The following is a 19,460-nucleotide window of genomic DNA, read 5'->3' as shown; positions in this document are numbered from 1 at the left end:
ACCTTTCTGTTGAACTGGGTGGCTCTCCCCTTCTTGTCTGCATCCTGAGCCCTTCTCTCCTCAAGCCTCGCCGTCTGCAGCGCCAGTTGGATTTCCAACGCTCGGTACCTTTCTTCCAAGCTTGGACCCGCTCCAACTCCTGCCCCTCCGGTTCCGGCTGGGTCGCTCATGATGCCTTCTCCTGCACAGGCAGCTTACAGAGACTGTCGGAATGCTGTGATGGGATGATTAGCTGCTTGTGCGTAAAATCGTGATCCCTCAGAGTTTGTGCAACTCCACAAACCTCTGTGTGTGACAGAGCTCCTCAGACATGTCTCCCCTAGTCACTTGCAGATTCCGACAGTGGTTGCTTTCGGAAGCGCTTCCAGCATAGAAGCTCCTTAACGGAAACACGTCTTCTGGACTCACGACGTGACAGCTTCCGGCGAGGAATGGGTCTCCCTATGGGAGCTTCTGACACCTCCCCGCTGTTCTCGCTGGACGTGTCCCTGAGCCATCCCTCTTCCCTGCTAGTTCCTGCTTTAGCTGCTGCGTCTCTCTCCGCATTCATGAGACCTTCCTCCAGAGACCCATCTCTCCCCCTGCTGGTCCCTGTTTTCGCTGCTGATTCCCTCCCAGCCTCCGTGAGCCCTCTCCCCACCTGTTCCTCCGATGGCAGTTCCCTGACACCAGGGAACACCCAACCCAAACCCCCTGATGATCTCTCCCAGCGTCTTCATATAGATATTAAAAAGCATGGGGGAGAGGATGGAGCCCTCAGGAACCCCACAAGTGAGAGCCCAGAGGTCTGAACACTCATCCCCCAACACCACTTTCTGGACATTGCCCAGGAGGAAGGAGGGGAACCACTGCACAGTTGTGCCCCTAGCTCCCCTAGAGGGTCCAGTAGGACACCATGACCAAAGGTCTCCAAAGCCGCTGAGAGATCCAGCAGAACCAGGAAAGAGCTTTTTCCCCCTTGGTCTCTAGCCCATCGGAGATCATCAAGCAGCGCAACCAGGGCAGTTTCCGTCCCATGATGAGGCCTGAATCCGAATTGGAAGGATAATGGTGGCAACAGCTTTCCTGGTCCTGCCCCTCCAAAAGCTCCAGGCCCAAGACTTTCATTAGCTTTCAAGGGGCCATCGGAGATGCTGGAAGGAGGTGTGCAGGACACCATCCAACCGTCTTAGAGAGTCCATTCTGGATTTGTGTAGGTTTCCCCCCATAGCCTTCTCTTCTCCTGAAGATAACTCACAAGGCAGTGAAGGTTTAGGATCAGAGTTTTCCTTCTCGATGTGCTTCCTTCCCCGGTTGACAATCACATCAGCCCTTCACTTTCCTCTGCAGCATGGGCGGAATCTGCCTTTTTGACTGTGGGATTCACTGTTGTTCTCCTCCTCTCCATCCACCGGGGTCTGCCTTCACCTGCAGCAGAATTCCCCAACCCACCAAGAATTTGAGACCCAGCAGATATCCTCACCTGGTTTAGCCAGCCCGTTGAAGCCGTTGCTTGGATCGCTGCCTCTGTTGCATTCTGACAGCTTCTGAAAGCCACAGGTGAGAGCTGAGTGCAGGGTGGGGACCAATGGTGGAAAAATTACCCCACAAGGTGGACTACATGTCGCCCACCAAAGGTACTACCGCGCCCCTAACACCCCAAGCCATCCTATAATTATGATATTTAAGACAGATCAGGAATAAATTTATTTTTCAAGAAACAACATAACTTCAGGCTGTTAATGAATCAATACTACATATTGAAGGATGAAGTTTCCATTAAGTACAGTTATCTATTTGCCTTTAGTAATCAGATTTGTAAGTGTCATTTTAGGATAGTCCTGATTCAGGAGACAGGAAAAGATCAGGCTGCACCTCATTATTATAAGGAGCAATGGGGGTGGGTTTCTCCGTCTGGGATTCCCATGCGTCAGCTGCTTTCCTTCTGCTTCTCCTTCTCTTTCCATGCAATGCAAGGCATCTAGACGGAGGTCCATCTCCAAGAACAGGAGCTTCCCTGAGCACCCATTCAGCTGACCCGAAGCACCAAGACTTGTCACTAGTTCTCTGACTAACCCAGACCACAGTCCCTGGAAAAGGCATAGACCTAGGTCAAACATAATAGTCCATATGGACCTCCTGAGGCCAATGGGACTGTGCAGGTGATTCATTAAGAGACAGAGGTGGATGGACGATTATGTTGCAGAGGATGGGAAATGTCCAAAGGAACGATGGACCAGAGAAAGAGGGGGCCTTTTCATGGAAAGAGAGCAGCTGACTTTCCTGGTGAGGAAACAATTGGTTTGAAAAGTCTGCATTCCAATATCATGCTGCTTTATCATGCTGCTGATTGAGGATTATGAAAGGTTGCTGATGCATTACTATCATTTGATGACATTGCATTTTCATTTCCTAAAAATTTGGAACAAGGGTAGGATGCGGGGAAATGTAGGATATGTTGAAATATGAGGTGGTGCTAATGGCATCTGATGTGCTCTCTTTTCCTTTGTTCTCTTCCTTGAAACCCACACAGGATTTCCTTTCCTCCCACTCTGAAGAAGGTGAAGGAGAAGACAGTCACAACTTCAGGGGATCGGGCACCTTCAGTTTAATTAGGAAGAGAAATTAAAATGTGTCAAATGTGGGATATGCTTCACTGAATGAGCATACATAGCTCACATCAACGACCTCCAACAGGAAAAACCATTTAAATGTATGGAGTGCGGAAAGAGCTTCAGTTTCAATGGAAGCCTTAGAACACATCAACGGACTCACACGGGTGAAAAACCTTTTAAATGTATGGAGTGCGGAAAGAGCTTTAGTGAAAATGGAAAACTTAGAATACATCAACGGACTCACTCAGGGGAGAAACCATATAAATGTATGGCGTGCGGAAAGAGCTTCTGTCAGAGTGGACACCTTAAACAGCACAAACGGACTCACACAGGGGAGAAACCATATAAATGTATGGAGTGCGGAAAGAGCTTCAGTCAGAGTGGACACTTAAATATTCATCTTCAAACTCACACAGGGGAGAAACCATATAAATGTATGGAGTGCGGAAAGAGCTTCCGTCAGAGTGGAGAGCTTAAACAGCACAAACGGACTCACACAGGGGAGAAACCATATAAATGTATGGAGTGCGGAAAGAGCTTCAGTCAGAGTGGACACTTAAATATTCATCTTGAAACTCACACAGGGGAGAAACCATATAAATGTATGGAGTGCGGAAAGAGCTTCAGTCAGAATGGAGACCTTAGATGTCATCAATGGACTCACACAGGGGAGAAACCATATAAATGTATGGAGTGCGGAAAGAGCTTTAGTAAAAATGGAAGGCTTAAAACACATCAACGGACTCACACAGGGGAAAAACCATATAAATGTATGCAGTGCGGAAAGAGCTTTACTGATAATGGAAGGCTTAGAGCACATCAATGGACTCACACAGCGGAAAAACCATTTAAATGTATGGAGTGCGGAAAGAGCTTCAGTAAGAATGGTGTCCTTAGAAGACATCAACGGACTCACACGGGTGAAAAACCTTTTAAATGCATAGAGTGCAGAAAGAGCTTCAGTCAGAGTGAACACCTTAAATTACACCAGCGGACTCATACAGGTGAAAAACCATATGAATGCATGGAGTGTGGAAAGAGCTTTAATTCCAATTCATCCCTTAGAAGACATCAACGGACTCACACAGGGGAGAAACGATATAAATGTATGGAGTGCGAAAAGAGCTTCAGTCAGAGTGGATACCTTAAATTACACCAGCGGACTCATACAGGTGAAAAACCATATGAATGCATGGAGTGTGGAAAGTGCTTCAGTGAGAATGGAAGCCTTAGAACACATCAACGGACTCACACAGGGGAGAAACCATTTAAATGCATGGAGTGCGGAAAGAGCTTCAGTCAGAGTGGACTCCTCAGTATTCATCTACGGACTCACACAGGTGAGAAACCATTTAAATGTATGGAGTGTGGTAAGAGCTTTCATCATAATGGAAGCTTTAGAAATCATCAACGGACTCACACAGCGGAGAAACCATTTGAATGCCTGGAGTGTGGAAAGATCTTCAGTCAGAGTGGACACCTCAATATACATCAACAGACTCACACAGGGGAGAAACCATATAAATGTATGGAGTGTGGAAAGAGCTTCAGTAAGAATGGAAACCTTAAATTACACCAGCGGACTCATACAGGTGAAAAACCATATGAATGCATGGAGTGTGGAAAGAGCTTTAATTCCAATTCATCCCTTAGAACACATCAACGGACTCACACAGGGGAGAAACAATATAAATGTATGGAGTGCGGAAAGAGCTTTCGTCAGAATGGAAGCCTTAAATTACACCAGCGGACTCATACAGGTGAAAAACCATATGAATGCATGGAGTGTGGAAAGAGCTTTAATTTCAATGCATCCCTTAGAACACATCAACGGACTCACACAGGGGAGAAACCATTTAAATGTATGGAGTGTGGAAAGAGCTTCAGTCAGAGTGGACACCTCAGTATTCATCTACGGACTCACACAGGGGAGAAACCATTTAAATGTATGGAGTGTGGAAAGAGCTTTCTTCATAATGGAAGCCTTAGAAGACATCAACGGACTCACACAGGGGAGCAACCATTTGAATGCCTGGAGTGTGGGAAGAGCTTCAGTCAAAGTGGAAATCTTAGAAAACATCAGCAGACACACATGGGAGAAACCATTTAAATCTATGGCGTGTGGAAGCAGCTTCAGTCAGAGTGGAACCCTTTAATTTACGCCAACAAACGCACCCAAGAGACAAACCATATAAATTTCAGGAAAGGAAATAAAGGTTCAGTCCTAGGGGAGGTCCTACATTTTCCTGCTTGGCAGGGGGTTGGACTCGATGGCCCTTGTGGTCTATTCCAGCTCTGTGAGTCTATGATTCTATGATCAACAGACTCATGGACAGGAAGAACTTTAAGAGTTGAAACCCGACAAACCATCAACAAACTCAAAGCGGAGAAGCAGTTTAAATGGAAGGATTACAGAAAGTGCTTTAGTTATAATGGAGTGTTTAAGAAACATCAAGGGAGTCTCAGATGGGAGAACCCATTTAGATGTATGGAGTGCGGGACATGTTCCTCTCAGAGTCCCCTCTTCTTCACAGCAATGAATCAGAGGAGATCCGGCTTCCGGCTTCAGGGCCCAGCTGAGTGTTGCCATTATCTCGAACTGGGTAACTCCTGTCTAATCTGCTCTCTGTCTGTGTCTCTCCCTGCTTCTGAGACCACTGGAAAGGAGGGGGGCCGTTTCTCCCCTCCATCTCTTCTTCTGAGGAAAGCTGATCTCCTTGAGAATGGATTCCCCAATATTCGGCTTCAGACCATTCCCTGACAAAACACATTGCCCTGTGTCATTCCAGCCTCTTGCCTCCCTTGCTCCCTTCTGCTGGTACGTGTACCTGTGTGTTGTATTTCTTTAAATGAAGGTAATGTCTCACAATAGTGAGAATAATTTTAGATATAAAGTACCTTTTGACAGGGATGCGGGTGGCGCTGTGGGTTAAACCATAGGCCCGTGGTTTGAATCCCCGTGACAGGGTGAGCTCCCATTACTCGGTCCTTGCTCCTGCCCACCTAGCAGTTCGAAAGCATGTCAAAGTGCAAGTAGATAAATAGGTACCACTCAGGTGGGAAGGTAAACGGTGTTTCCGTGTGCTGTTCTGGTTCGCCAGAAGGGGCTTAGTCATGCTGGCCACATGACCCAGAAGCTGTACGCCGGCTCCCTTGGCCAGCAAAGCGAGATGAGCGCCGCAACCCCAGAGTTGGTTACGACTGGACCTAATGGTCAGGGGTCCCTTTACCTTTACCTTACCTTTTGATAGAGAAGGGGAGAGGGTGAATATGGATTGCTGGTGGTGGGTGAGGATTAGGGCTGGGCGATATATTGATATCTTATCCAGTGCTGGTTTCTAGACCATAACCCGATAACCTTTGAAAAACCATTGATATGTCAATACACTGCGAATTTTGGGATGTGCCTGGAAGCAGCCGGCAGAAAGCCTTGCTTCGTGAAGTCCCTGCAGATGCTACGCTGCTGACTTCTCTCCCAGATGACAGGAATCGAAACACACATCCATTGCCCTGTGTCTTTCCAGCCTCTTTCCTCCCTTGCTCCCTTCTGCTGGTGTGTGTGCCTGACTTAGATATCCTGTGTGCTGTATTTTTTTACTGCTGAAACTGGATTTGCTCTCAGGAGCTAAGTTTTGTGCCTCTCTGGGGACCCAGTGAGAACTGTATGCTTTGAAAGCTAAGTAAACTATTACTGAAGAAGTCCTGCTGCCCCTATGTGTGTTTTTGTCCTCAGCGTGGGAATTGCTCTGCATGTGGCCCCTACCCTGCTGATACTTGGCTCATGCCCTGGAGTTGCTCTACTCAAGCATGCAAGATGGGTGCATCTGTGTGTGACTGGGTTTTGCACCAAACTCTCTCACCCCCACCACCGCATGATCTCCAAACACTGCTTCTTCACCAGAACTTCATCCCTGCCCCCTGCGCATACTGAAGAAAACTTAAAATACTGTAATTTATTGGGAGCTAGTCCCCCAAGCCTTATTGCAAGAGGGAGAATGAGGAGCTGCAGGTACCCAACAGAACATTAAAAATACAGAGATTGAGGTCAACACACAGCGAAGCAAAGCCTACTCCAAGGGAAGCCCTTCAGCTTCCAGCCTGTCCGCTCCAACAAGGGCTGAAGGAGATTTGCCATTTGGGGATGGCAGAGCTGAATGGAAGCGGGCAAGGAAGCCCCACTATCACTCCTGCCAGAGGAATAGGGTCACTCACCCCTATACTCAAAACTGATTGACAGGAAGGAATTCCTCCCCACCCTTGTCACATGCAGCTGGGCTCACTTGCCAGAGCCACCTCGAAAGCCTGACTAGAATTCCCATTGATGTACTGTCTATGGAAAAGGAGGCGGGTTCTCTGTTATGTTTCTGTGATTGTTATTAAGAAAATGCATACATTATAGTCCCGAAAGTGTAAAGCCTTCTTCAAACAAAGTAACAGCCATTCACAAATAAAGACTGACTTCTCCCAGTAAGAGTTCTAATCTGACACTAAGATGGGAACATCTTGTGGGAATGTTCAGGGTGGCAGGAGAGGATATATTGTTTGTTAATATCCTTCCCAACTTGCGGCAGCAATTTCCTTTATGTAGCAGAGCGCATTCCCCTTTTTACATGCACAGCAGATAACTGGTTGCAGGCTCGTGTGAGCCTCTCACTATTATACAATTCAATCTGTCTCAGATTGACTTGTACTGCTTCTGATGGATCACATTCCACACATCTTAGCACAACAGTGGGAACTGTGAACGCCCATACACGCACTGCTTGTTGCTTCCAATGCTGTTTCCTCTGCCCATTCCTGCAGCATCACAAAAGGGACAGCCATTAACAGAATGGGTGCAGCCCAGACCCCAGCACCAGGTACTTTGCAAACACATGAATAATGTCACTATCACCATCCACTTCACAAACGATCCTCACCTGTAACCTCACCCTGCGGCACCTCCTTCCTGACGTCCTCCATGACAGATCTACAAGGGTGGGAAACGGTGGGGTGGACAACCTTTTTTGAAATTTATAAAAGTATGGTCTTTCTTTTGTTCAGAGTTCCCGCCTTCCTCCTGCGTGAGTGGCTTCAGACTCTGCTGCAGAAGGTCTATTAATAAAAGATCAGGGGGGATGTGGGTGGCGCTGTGGTCTAAACCACAGAGCCTCATGGTCTTGCTGATCAGAAGGTTGGCAGTTTGAATCACAGCAACGGGGTGACTCCCGTTGCTCTGCTCCGGCTCCTGCCGACCTAGCAGTCTGAAAGCACACCAGTGCAAGTAGATAAATAGGTGGTGGGAAGGTAAACGGTGTTTCTGTGTGCTCTGGTTTCTGTCATGCACCAGAAGCGGTTTAGTCTTGCAGGCCACATGACCAGGTAGCTGTCTGTGGACAAACGCCAGCTCCCTCAGCCTGAAAGCGAGATGAGAACTGCAACCCCATAGTCATCTTTGACTGGACTCAACCGTCCAGGGGTCCTTTACCTTTCTTACCTTAATAAAAGGTCAGGCATAGCAGCCGCTTTGACCCAGCGTTACCTTGGTTGGTCTCTCTTAGTTTCTCTGACTTTTGGGAGACCGACTGTTTCCTAGACGGGCTCCTCGTGCATCCCATAAGGAGAAGGAGCTGTTTTACGATCTTTTCCACCATCATCCCTGACCACTGGTCTTGCTAGCTAGGGGTGATGGCAGCTGTAGTCCGAAAACAGCTGGAGACCCAAATTTGGGAAACCCTGTTCACCTTGAAGGAGAAAGGAGGGCTCACCTGCATCTGGAGGAATGCCAGGTACGCCCTGCAGGATCAGGCCCAAGGGGCCCCTGTGCAAGGGCCACAGCTTCCCCACAAGTGAAGAAGCTGTAGGAAAGGAGGAGAGGCAGGAGGAGGGGGTGGGGGAGGAATAACTGAGAAGGAGCTTCTGGAGCCTGGGCAGCCCCCTCCCTGCCTGCTCCCGGAAGGTTTCCCAACCCCCCCCCCCCTTTTCATTTCAAGGACTGGGGGACCTCAGCATCCCGGGGTTGCTTTGCTCGGGAGGGGGGAGCTATTTTGTTTGCTGAAGGCAGGAGTCACACTCCTGTCACATTGTGTTGTGTCTGGCTTTTAGGTAAGGGGGTGAGGCTCAGGTGGGAACGAGTTGAGAAGGAAAATATCCCAGGGTGCTGATTTACTCCGCTGCCCAGTTCGTAAGGGTGCCACTCCCCGGGGGTCCCTCCGGTCAGCAAAAGAAGGAGTCTCCAGCCAAGTTAAAGAAGCAAAGGGCGGTCAGTTGACCTGATCTTTATTTGTTGCAACAAGGTTCAAACACACCAAGAGTAGGAACCCCGAGAAGATGGTTGCATGGATTTTTAAGACCTCTCCCCATTTCCCACAATACATTTTTCCATAGCATCTTTGATGCATCACAGATTTGTCACAAAGTAGGAGTCTTTGGCATTCAGAAACATGGACCAATCACCCACCCCTGTCAACAGCCCCAGTTTCTCACACCTTTTCCCCAAAGTACCAGAATAATCCATAATCCGATGGATTTCTGCCTGGGGCATGTGCTGCCCTGGATCGCCTCCTGCCTCCTAAGGGATTATGGAGTCAGGGGGAGCCCGAGGTCCCCGAATTCCAGAGGAGTCATTAGTCGTGGGAACCAAGGAAATCGGTCAAACCGTTGAATTGGGGCGATTACCGGTATTTCACGTTTCTACAGTTTTCTATATTGGATACTCGGAGGACACAGTACTATTCATGGTATCCGCTTCTTGCTACAATTGTATAGGCTGCTTCTCTGAGCCTCTTCGCTGTTTTGCATGGAAGGTCCCTGTGTCCACGGTCATTGTCCCGGCCTTAGTCAGAGCCTGTGGTGGGGACTTGGGGTTTTGGGGAGTCGTATAACTGTCCCCCCCATCCTGGTCTGAAGAGCACCAATACCTAAAGCACGGACGCACGGCTCATGGCGTGGGGTGGGCGAGGGAAGGATTTTGCAATGTAAACATTGTGGGGTGGGGGACCCCAATTTGTAATTGGATTGCCAGCATCAGCCCCTCCCCCGCTCTCCTGATCTACAGGAGGAAAACGGGAGGGGAATAACCTTCCTCCCCGTCCCGTCTCAATTCTTTCCCTCCCCTCCCCGCACATCCTCCTCTCACCCCGCCCCCACAACCCCAAATCCAATATGTTGCTCCTCCTCCTCGCCACCCGACCTCTGTTCCCGGAATGGGGGGGGGGATGAACCCTCCTCCCAAACAGCCTGCTTCTCCCGGAAGTGGCTCTTCTGCGCCGGATTGCTGCTTTGCGCCGTAGCTCAAGGGGGGCGCGCTTTCGGAAAGGGGAGGAGGGGCGGCAGGGGAGGACACCCCCCGTGGATGTTGCAGGAAAGGAAAGGAGAATCGGGAGCGAGGACAAAGAGGTAATGGGGTTGCGGGGAGAAAATGACCCAGAGACCCCCGCCAGCTTCCGAAAGCATATTTCGTGGGCCCCTTAGGCGCCTTGGCAGCGGCGCACATGGGGCCCCCACCCAAGGGGTCCCCACGAAGGCCTCCTTGACCCGTTTCCCCCGCACAGGCATCCCTGGGGCCCTGTGGGATCTGCACGGAGAAAGGCGGGCCATGAAAGGGTTAACGGGCGCGATGGACGCCTGGATAGAGACCCCCGTGTGGCACGTGTTGGGCGGGGGGTGTCCTCTGGATTGGGAGATGGGGCGCGCAGGGCGAGGGGGGAGCCCCGCCAAGGCGGCCTCTGGGTGCAGGGGAGACTCAGGGAAAGAGGGAGGGGGTCGAGGAAGTCGGGGGGAGCATCCCCCGGGCGGGGAAGGGCAGCATTGGCGCGGGGGGGGGGAGAGAGAGATACAGGAAGACCAATCCTTGAGGAGACGTCTTCATCGTGGCGCCCGCGGGGAATCTCTGAAGGGGCCTCCTTTGCTTCTCCATCCGGCCCAGGAATCGGCCACCCCTTCAAAGCGACTTGAGAGGGATCCCTGGAAAGTGGGGGGTCCTGTCCCCCCTTCCCTTCCTTCCCGCAATCTCCATCCTCTGCCCGCCCCCATAAGCCCCTGCCCAGACGCAGCGATTCTGCCCAGTCCAAGCACTGGTCCAACTGGAGAGGAGAGGAAATTCCAAGAGGAAGAGGGGAGGGGAGAGGCCTTCTCAGAAGCGGCTCTTTGTTTCTGCAATCCCACCCAGGAAGCAGCCAGAAACCTTTTCCTCTCTCTCAGGCTTCCATCTTTAATGTCTTTTCATTGAGGATGAGGATAATGTACACCTGTCATCAGAAACAGGGGTGCAGAGTCCATGGAATGGCTCTCAGGCTTGATACAGAAGTTGCACCTCAAAAGCATTTCTGTTCCTCTTATTTTTGGTAGGGAATGTCAGAGTGACTGACAAGCTGAGATTCTTCCCAGTCAAAGGCCCCATTTTCATGGTAGACAGTGCTTGTGGCTGGAGGCTCTACATATAAGGTGTGCCTATACAGGCCAAAGACTGCCAGTATTAGCACCGGTGAGGTGTGTGACCTCCCCTAATTTACAGACTGTATGTGAATGAGAGTTTGTGGGTGGGATTACCGTTTATGGCATCCCTGTGATTTTCTCCACCCATAACATTTCATGAACTGATATTGCAGTACGAATTCCAAAATATCTACAAAAAAATCACAGTATAATAAGAATGATTGTAGGATTTCTACCCTGCCTAACTGGCTGGGTTTCCGCAGCCACTCTGGGCAAATTACAGTACATATAAAAGACAGTAAAACATCAGACATTAAAAACCTCCCGATACAGGGCTGCCTTCAGCTGTCTTCTAAATGTCAGATAGTTGCCCATTTCCTTGCCCTCTGCCTGCTTCCCTGTAACTTCGCTTCTCAATGGGGGTGGGCGGGTGAACCAGCAGAAGACCCTCGAAGGAGGACCTCAGTGTACAGAATGAGCGATGGGGGTGGAGACGCTCCTTCAGGTCTACAGAGAGTGAGGCTGTAGGGCTTTAGGTCAATGATCTTGCTGCTCCACAATGATCTCCAGAGGAAGTCCAACATACAATTAGCAGAGTAGGAAAAAAAGCTCAGAGACAGCAAAAAATTCCTACAGCAAATAAATTTGTGACAGAAGGCATAACAGGAATCTATGCCTGAAAAATGCAACCACAGCAATTTAAAGGTCAGCACCAACAATGTGAATTGTTCTCAGAAATGTACAGTGGTGCCTCGCAAAACGAAATTAATCCGTTCCACGAGTCTCTTCGTCTTGCGGTTTTTTCGTCTTGCGAAACACGGCTATTAGCGGCTATTAACGGCTTAGCGGCTATTAACGGTTTAGCGGCTTTAAGAAAAAGGAAACAAACTCGCAAGAACTCGCAAGACGTTTCGTCTTGCGAAGCAAACCCATAGGGAAATTCGTCTTGCAGAACGACTCGAAAAACGCAAAACCCTTTCGTCTAGTGAGTTTTTCGTCTTGCGAGGCATTCGTCTTGCCGGGCACCACTGTACTGGGAGTCAGTGAAGATCCTTTCGGACTGGTGTCATGTTGTCTCAGTGGCTGCTCCCATTCTGTTGTCTAGCTGCCACATTCTGGATTAGTTGCAGTTTACCAGTCACCTTCAAAGGTAGTCCCATGTATCACATGGCAGTCGTCCAAGCGGGAGATCACCAGAGCATGCACCACTCTGGGGAGACAGTCTCCAGGCATGTAGGGTCTCAACCAGCATACCAGATGGAGCTGGCAGACAACTGCCCTGGACACAAAATTGACCTGCGCCTCCATGGACAGCTGTGAGTCCAAAATGACTCCCAGGTTGTGCACCTGGTCCTTTTGGGGCACAGTTACCTCCATAAGGTCTAGGGAGTCTTCCACATCTGCCTGCCCCCTGTCCCCCTGGGACAGTATTTCTGTCTTGTCAAGATTCATCCTCAATCTGTTAGCTGCCATCCATCCTCCAACTGCCTCCAGACACTCACACAGGACCTTCACTGGTTCCAATTTAAAAGAGAGGAAGAGCTGGGTATCATCCACATACTGGGGAACATGCAGCCCAAACCCCCTGATGATCTCTCCCAGTGACTTCGGATAGATATTAAAAAGCATGGGGGAGAGGAAGGAGCCCTGAGGCACCCCACAAGTGAGAGCCCAGGGGTCTGAACACTCATCCCCCAACACCACTTTCTGGACATGGCCCAGGAGGAAGGAGGGGAACAACTGCACAGTTGTGCCCTCAGCTCCCCTAGAGCAGTGTTTCCCAAACGTTTTTGGGCAACGGCACACCTGTTTATTGAAAAAAAATCTCGCGGCACACCACCATTAAAGCCCCGCCCCGTGACGTCAGCGCGCAGCGTCACGCCGGGAGGATTTCCCCTCCGGTCCCATGCCTTCGTTTGGGGCATCGCTCCGGCTGCTCCCTCTCCCGCCGCGCAGGAGCGATGCCTCTCTCTGGCTCTCCCTCCGCGCAGGCTGAGGGAGGGAGGGAGGTGCGCGTGTGACCCGCCTCTGCTGGGAGACCAAACCCAGCGAGGCAGAGTCGCGCGGAGGCGCCCAGGCAGCGCTGCCGGCTGCGAGGAGGAGCGCCAGGCAGCAGCAGGAGGCGCGGCCTCTCCTCGCCGCCGCCGCCCCGCCTCTCGCCGCCCGACTCGCCCGCCTCCCTCCAGGCATCTCGCGGCACACCAGCCGGTGTCTCACGGCACACTCGTGTGCCGCGGAACACCGGTTGGGAAACACTGCCCTAGAGGGTCCAGAAGGATACCATGGTCAAAGGTCTCTAAAGCTGCTGAGAGATCCAGCAGAACCAGGAAAGAGCTTCCCTCTTGGTCTCTAGCACATCGGAGATCATCAAGCAGCGCAACCAGGGTAGTTTCTGTCGTATGATAAGGCCTGAATCACAGTTGGAAGGATAATGGTGGCAGAAGCTTTCCTGGTCCTGCACCTCCAAAAGCTCCAGGCCCAAGACTTTCATTAGCTTTCAAGGGGCCATCAGAGTTGCTGGAAGGAGTTGTGCAGGACACCATCCAACCATCTTAGAGAGTCCATTCTGGATTTGTGTAGGTTTTCCTCCATAGCATTTTCTTCTCCTGAAGATAACTCAAGAGGAATAATAGTAATAATAATAATTTATTATTTATACCTCGCCCATCTGGCTGGGCTTCCCCAGCCACTCTGGGCGGCTTTCAAAAGAATATTAAAATACTATAATACATCAAACATTAAAAGCTTCCCGAAACAGGGCTGCCTTCAGATGTCTTCTAAAAGCCTGGTAGTTGTTCTCTTTGACATCTGGTGGGAGGGTGTTCCACAGGGAATGCGCCACTACTGAGAAGGCCCTCTGCCTGGTTCCCTGTAACTTGGCTTCTCGCAGTGAGGGAACTGCCAGAAGGCCCTCGGTGCTGGACCTCAGTGTCCGGGTAGAACGATGGGGGTGGAGACGCTCCTTCAGGAAGTGAGGGAACCATGGCCCAATGGGAAAATTTATGGAAGATTAATTGGAAATTCACAAACTGTTACACAATTAGAGAGAACTTTCAAAAAATGCAACATCGATGGTATCTAACACCATGGAAACTTTCAAAAATGTATAAAAATGTGTCAAGTAATTGTTGGAGATGCGGAGACTCAGGAACATTCTACCATATGTGGTGGATATGTAGGAAAATACAGGTATTCTGGGAGAGTATACATGCAGAACTGCAAAAAATGCTAAAGATCTCTTTCAATAAAAAACCAGAGGCCTACCTCCTGGGAATAACAGATCTGGATATTCCAGAAAAGAGGAAGGGTATCTTTTTATATGTGATGGTGGCAGCAAGAGTTTTGATCGCAGCAAAATGGAAGAGTAATGAAATCCCCTCTATACAAGATTGGATCCAAAAGCTGACAGAATATGCCGAATTAGATGGTTTATCAGAAAAAATAAAGAATAAATCAAAACAGGAATTTGTTTCTAAATGGGAGGTTTTCAAAGAATATCTGAAAAATAAATATAGTAGTTTAAATTCTGTTGCAGCATTCGAGGAACTTCAGTGATAGTTGCTAGGTAGATAGAAGAAATTAGATTTATTGAGAATAAGTTTAATTATGAAAAAAAATGTGTGTAGTGGCAATACTTAATATGAATTTGAAATATGGAATAGACGGGAAGTTGGGTCTTTAGTGTTAAGACCAATAGATGTTTTATTGTTTGCCAAGAAAATTATGTGTCTATGGTTATTTTTGTAGTTTGTGTGTAATTTGGTATTTGTGGTTTTTTGTGTGTGTTTTTTTCTTGTTGTATGTATAAATAAATAAATATTTTTTTTTTTAAAAAAAAAAGAGGAAGTGAGGGTGTGCACCAAACTATTACGACCAGAGATTTCCTTCGCGATGGGCTTCCTTCCCCGGTTGACGAGCCCCATCTCCCCTGACTTTCCTCTGCAGAATGGGCACAATCTGCCTTCTTGACTGGGATTCACTGTTGTTCTCATCCTTTCCATCCACCAGAGCCTGCCATCACCTGCAGCAGAATTCCCCAACCCACCAAGAATTTGAGACCCAGCAACTATCCTCACCTAGTTTAGCAGGCCGGTTGAAGCCATTCCTGGGATTGTGGCCCCTATTGCATGCTGACAGCTTCCGGAAGCCAAAGGTGAGAGCTGAGTGCAGGGTGGAGACCAGTGGTGGATAAATTACCCCATAAGGTGCATAATATTTTCCCCACCAAAGGTACTACCGCTCTCCTAACACCCCATGACATCGTATGATTATGATCTTTTAAGACAGAACAGGAATAAATTCATGTCCCCAGAAATAACACAACTTCAGGCCATTAGTGAATCAATACAACATTTTCAAGGTACTACACATTCCACTAACGACAGTTTATCTATTTGCCTTGAATATCCTGCTTTTCAGTGTCATTTTAGGCTAGTCCTGCATCAGAAGACGGGCACAAGATCAGGCAGCACATCACTCTTTAAAGAATCATGCTGCTTTGTGAACATTGATCGAGGATTTGGAAAGGTGCTCTTGAATTACTATCATTTGACATGGCAACTTCAGTTCCTAAAAATTGGGAACATGGGTAGGAGGTGAGGGAGTGTAGGAGACGTTGAAATAGGAGAAGGTGCTAATGGAGCTTGATGTGTTGTCTTTCCCTTAATTCTCTTCCTTGAAACCCAACAGGATTTACGTATCTCCCACTCTGAAGAAGGGGATGGAGAAGACAGTCAAAACTCCAGGGAATGGTGCACCTTTGGTTTCATTAGGAATAGAAATTAAAATGTGGAATATTCTTCATTGAATGAGCACACATAGTTCACATCAACGACCTCCAACAGGGGAGATACCATTTAAAGGTATGGAGTGCAGAAAGAGCGTTAGGAATAATGGAAAACTTAGAAGACATCAACAGAATAGCACAGGGGAGAAACCATATAAATGTATGGAATGTGGAAAGAGCTTTAGTAATAATGGAAATCTTAGAAAACATCAACAGACTCACACAGAGCAGAAACCATTTAAATGTATGGAATGTGGAAAGAGTTTCAGTCAGAGTGGACACCTCAATATACATCAACAGACTCACACAGGGGAGAAACCATTTACATGTATGGAGTGTGGCAAGAGCTTCAGTCAGAGTGGACACCTCAATATTCATCAACGGACTCACACAGGGGAGAAACCATTTACATGTATGGGGTGTGGAAAAAGCTTTAGTGATAACGGACAACTTAGAAAACATCAACGGAGTCACACAGGGGAGAAACCATTTACATGTATGGAGTGTGGAAAAAGCTTTAGTGATAATGGACAACTTAGAAAACATCAACGGACTCACACAGGGGAGAAACCATATAAATGTATGGAGTGTGGAATGAGCTTCAGTCAGAGTGGAAACCTCAATATTCATCAACGGACTCACACAGGGGAGAAACCATTTAAATGCCTGGAGTGTGGAAAGAGCTTCAGACAGAGTGGACACCTCAATATACATAAACAGACACATACAGGAGAGAAACCATTTAAATGTATGCAGTCCGTAAAGAGCTTCGGTGATAATGGGACCCTTAAAAAACATCAACGGACTCACACAGGGGAGAAACCATTTAAATGCCTGGAGTGCGGAAAGAGCTTCAGTTTCAATGCAAACCTTAGAACACATCAACGGACTCACACAGGGGAGAAACCATTTAAATGCCTGGAGTGCGGAAAGAGCTTCAATTTCAATGCAACCCTTAGAACACATCAACGGACTCACACAGGGGAGAAACCATTTACATGTATGGAGTGTGGAAAGAGCTTCAGTCAGAGTGGACACCTCAATATTCATCAACGGACTCACACAGGGGAGAAACCATATAAATGTATGGAGTGCGGAAAGAGCTTTAGTGATAATGGACAACTTAGAAAACATCAACGGACTCACACAGGGGAGAAACCATTTACATGTATGGAGTGTGGAAAAAGCTTTAGTGATAATGGACAACTTAGAAAACATCAACGGAGTCACACAGGGGAGAAACCATTTACATGTATGGAGTGTGGAAAAAGCTTTAGTGATAATGGACAACTTAGAAAACATCAACGGACTCACACAGGGGAGAAACCATATAAATGTATGGAGTGTGGAATGAGCTTCAGTCAGAGTGGAAACCTCAATATTCATCAACGGACTCACACAGGGGAGAAACCATTTAAATGCCTGGAGTGTGGAAAGAGCTTCAGTTTCAATGCAACCCTTAGAACACATCAACGGACTCACACAGGGGAGAAACCATTTACATGTATGGAGTGTGGAAAGAGCTTTAGTAATAATGGAAATCTTAGAAGACATCAACAGACTCACACAGTGGAGAAACCATTTAAATGTATGGATTGTGGAAAGAGTTTCAGTCAGAGAGGACACCTCAATATACATAAACAGACACATACAGGAGAGAAACCATTTAAATGTATGCAGTCCGGAAAGAGCTTTGGTGATAATGGGACCCTTAAAAAACATCTACAGACTCACACAGGGGAGAAACCATTTAAATGCCTGGAGTGCGGAAAGAGCTTCAGTTTCAATGCAAACCTTAGAACACATCAACGGACTCACACAGGGGAGAAACCATTTACATGTACGGAGTGTGGAAAAAGCTTTAGTGATAATGGACAACTTAGAAAACATCAACGGACTCACACAGGGGAGAAACCATATAAATGTATGGAGTGTGGAATGAGCTTCAGTCAGAGTGGAAACCTCAATATTCATCAACGGACTCACACAGGGGAGAAACCATTTAAATGCCTGGAGTGCGGAAAGAGCTTCAGTTTCAGTTCAAACCTTAGAACACATCAACGGACTCACACAGGGGAGAAACCATATAAATGTATGGAGTGTGGAAAAAGCTTTAGTGATAGTGGACAACTTAGAAAACATCAACGGACTCACACAGGGGAGAAACCATATAAATGTATGGAATGTGGGAAAAGTTTCAGTCGGAGTGGACACCTCAATATACATAAACAGACTCACACAGGGGAGAAACCATTTACATGTATGGAGTGCGGAAAGAGCTTTAGTGATAATGGACAACTTAGAAAACATCAACGGACTCACACAGGGGAGAAACCATTTAAATGCCTGGAGTGCGGAAAGAGCTTCAGTTTCAGTTCAAACCTTAGAACACATCAACGGACTCACACAGGGGAGAAACCATATAAATGTATGGAGTGTGGAAAAAGCTTTAGTGATAATGGACAACTTAGAAAACATCAACAGACTCACACAGGGGAGAAACCATATAAATGTATGGAATGTGGGAAAAGTTTCAGTCGGAGTGGACACCTCAATATACATAAACAGACTCACACAGGGGAGAAACCATTTACATGTATGGAGTGCGGAAAGAGCTTTAGTGATAATGGACAACTTAGAAAACATCAACGGACTCACACGGGAGAAACCATTTAAATGCCTGGAGTGCGGAAAGAGCTTCAGTTTCAATGCAACCCTTAGAACACACCAGCAGACTCACACAGGGGAGAAATCATTTAAATGTATGGAGTGTGGAAAGAGCTTTAGTAATAATGGAAATCTTAGAAAACATCAACAGACTAACACAGGGGAGAAACCATTTAAATGTATGGAGTGCAGAAAGAGCTTTAGTTTCAATGCAACCCTTAGAATACATCAACGGACTCACACAGGGGAGAAACCATATAAATGTATGGAGTGTGGCAAGAGCTTCAGTCAGAGTGGACACCTCAATATACATAAACAGACTCACACAGGGGAGAAACCATTTACATGTATGGAGTGCGGAAAGAGCTTTGGTGATAATGGACAACTTAGAACACATCAACGGACTCACACGGGAGAAACCATGTAAATGCCTGGAGTGCGGAAAGAGCTTCAGTCAGAGTGGACACCTCAATATACATCAACAGACTCAAACAGGGGAGAAACCATTTACATGCATGGAGTGCGGAAAGAGCTTCAGGCAGAATGGACACCTTAGAAAACATCAGCAGACACACAGCGGAGAAACTGTGTAAATGTATGGACTGTGGAAGGAGCTCCAGTCAGAGTGGAACCCTTGATTTATGTCAACAAACTCAAACAAAAGCCAAACCTTATAAATATCAGGAAAGTAGATAGAGGTTCAGTCCTAGTGGAAATTCTAAATCAACAGACTCACGGACAGGAAGAACTTTACTACTTGAAACCCTTCAAACCATGAACAAACTCAAAGAGGAGAAGCACTTTAAATGAAAAGATTGCAAAAAGTGCTTTATTTACAATGGATTGTTTAAGGAACATCCAGAGACGCTCACATGTGAGAACCCATTTAAATGTATAGAGTGTGGGACATCTTCCTCTCAGAGTCCACTCTTTTCTTCACAGAAATGAACTCAGCAGGAAATTGGTCTTTAAAACATGTTGTGTATGTGAAGTTCTGG

The 19,460-nt window shown here is 47.6% G+C and overlaps 3 protein-coding genes across 4 annotated transcripts in view; all 3 read left to right on the top strand.

The window, feature by feature from the left end:
• LOC308595720 (uncharacterized protein) overlaps positions 1–19,460 on the top strand; it is a 144,852-nt gene that overhangs the window by 11,710 nt on the left and 113,682 nt on the right. The gene's annotated exons all lie outside the window — the stretch shown is intronic.
• On the top strand, positions 2,652–5,968 carry LOC308595602 (uncharacterized protein). Its single transcript, XM_081210043.1, has 2 exons — positions 2,652–5,098; positions 5,129–5,968. Exon 1 carries the CDS (start codon positions 2,695–2,697, stop codon positions 4,702–4,704), a length of 2,010 nt encoding a protein of 669 aa, XP_081066169.1. The 5' UTR covers positions 2,652–2,694; the 3' UTR covers positions 4,705–5,098; positions 5,129–5,968.
• On the top strand, positions 9,823–18,936 carry LOC308595554 (uncharacterized protein). The gene is made up of 4 exons (XM_081209898.1): positions 9,823–9,971; positions 15,018–15,162; positions 15,699–18,413; positions 18,496–18,936. Exons 3-4 carry the CDS (start codon positions 15,817–15,819, stop codon positions 18,887–18,889), a joined length of 2,991 nt encoding a protein of 996 aa, XP_081066024.1. The 5' UTR covers positions 9,823–9,971; positions 15,018–15,162; positions 15,699–15,816; the 3' UTR covers positions 18,890–18,936.

The sequence above is a fragment of the Podarcis bocagei genome (assembly GCF_964188305.1).
Source record: "Podarcis bocagei genome assembly, chromosome: 10".
In the NCBI taxonomy this organism is placed as follows: Eukaryota; Metazoa; Chordata; class Lepidosauria; order Squamata; family Lacertidae; genus Podarcis; species Podarcis bocagei.
Note: the sequence above shows the minus strand (reverse complement) of the source record. Positions and strands in the feature narration are given on the sequence as shown.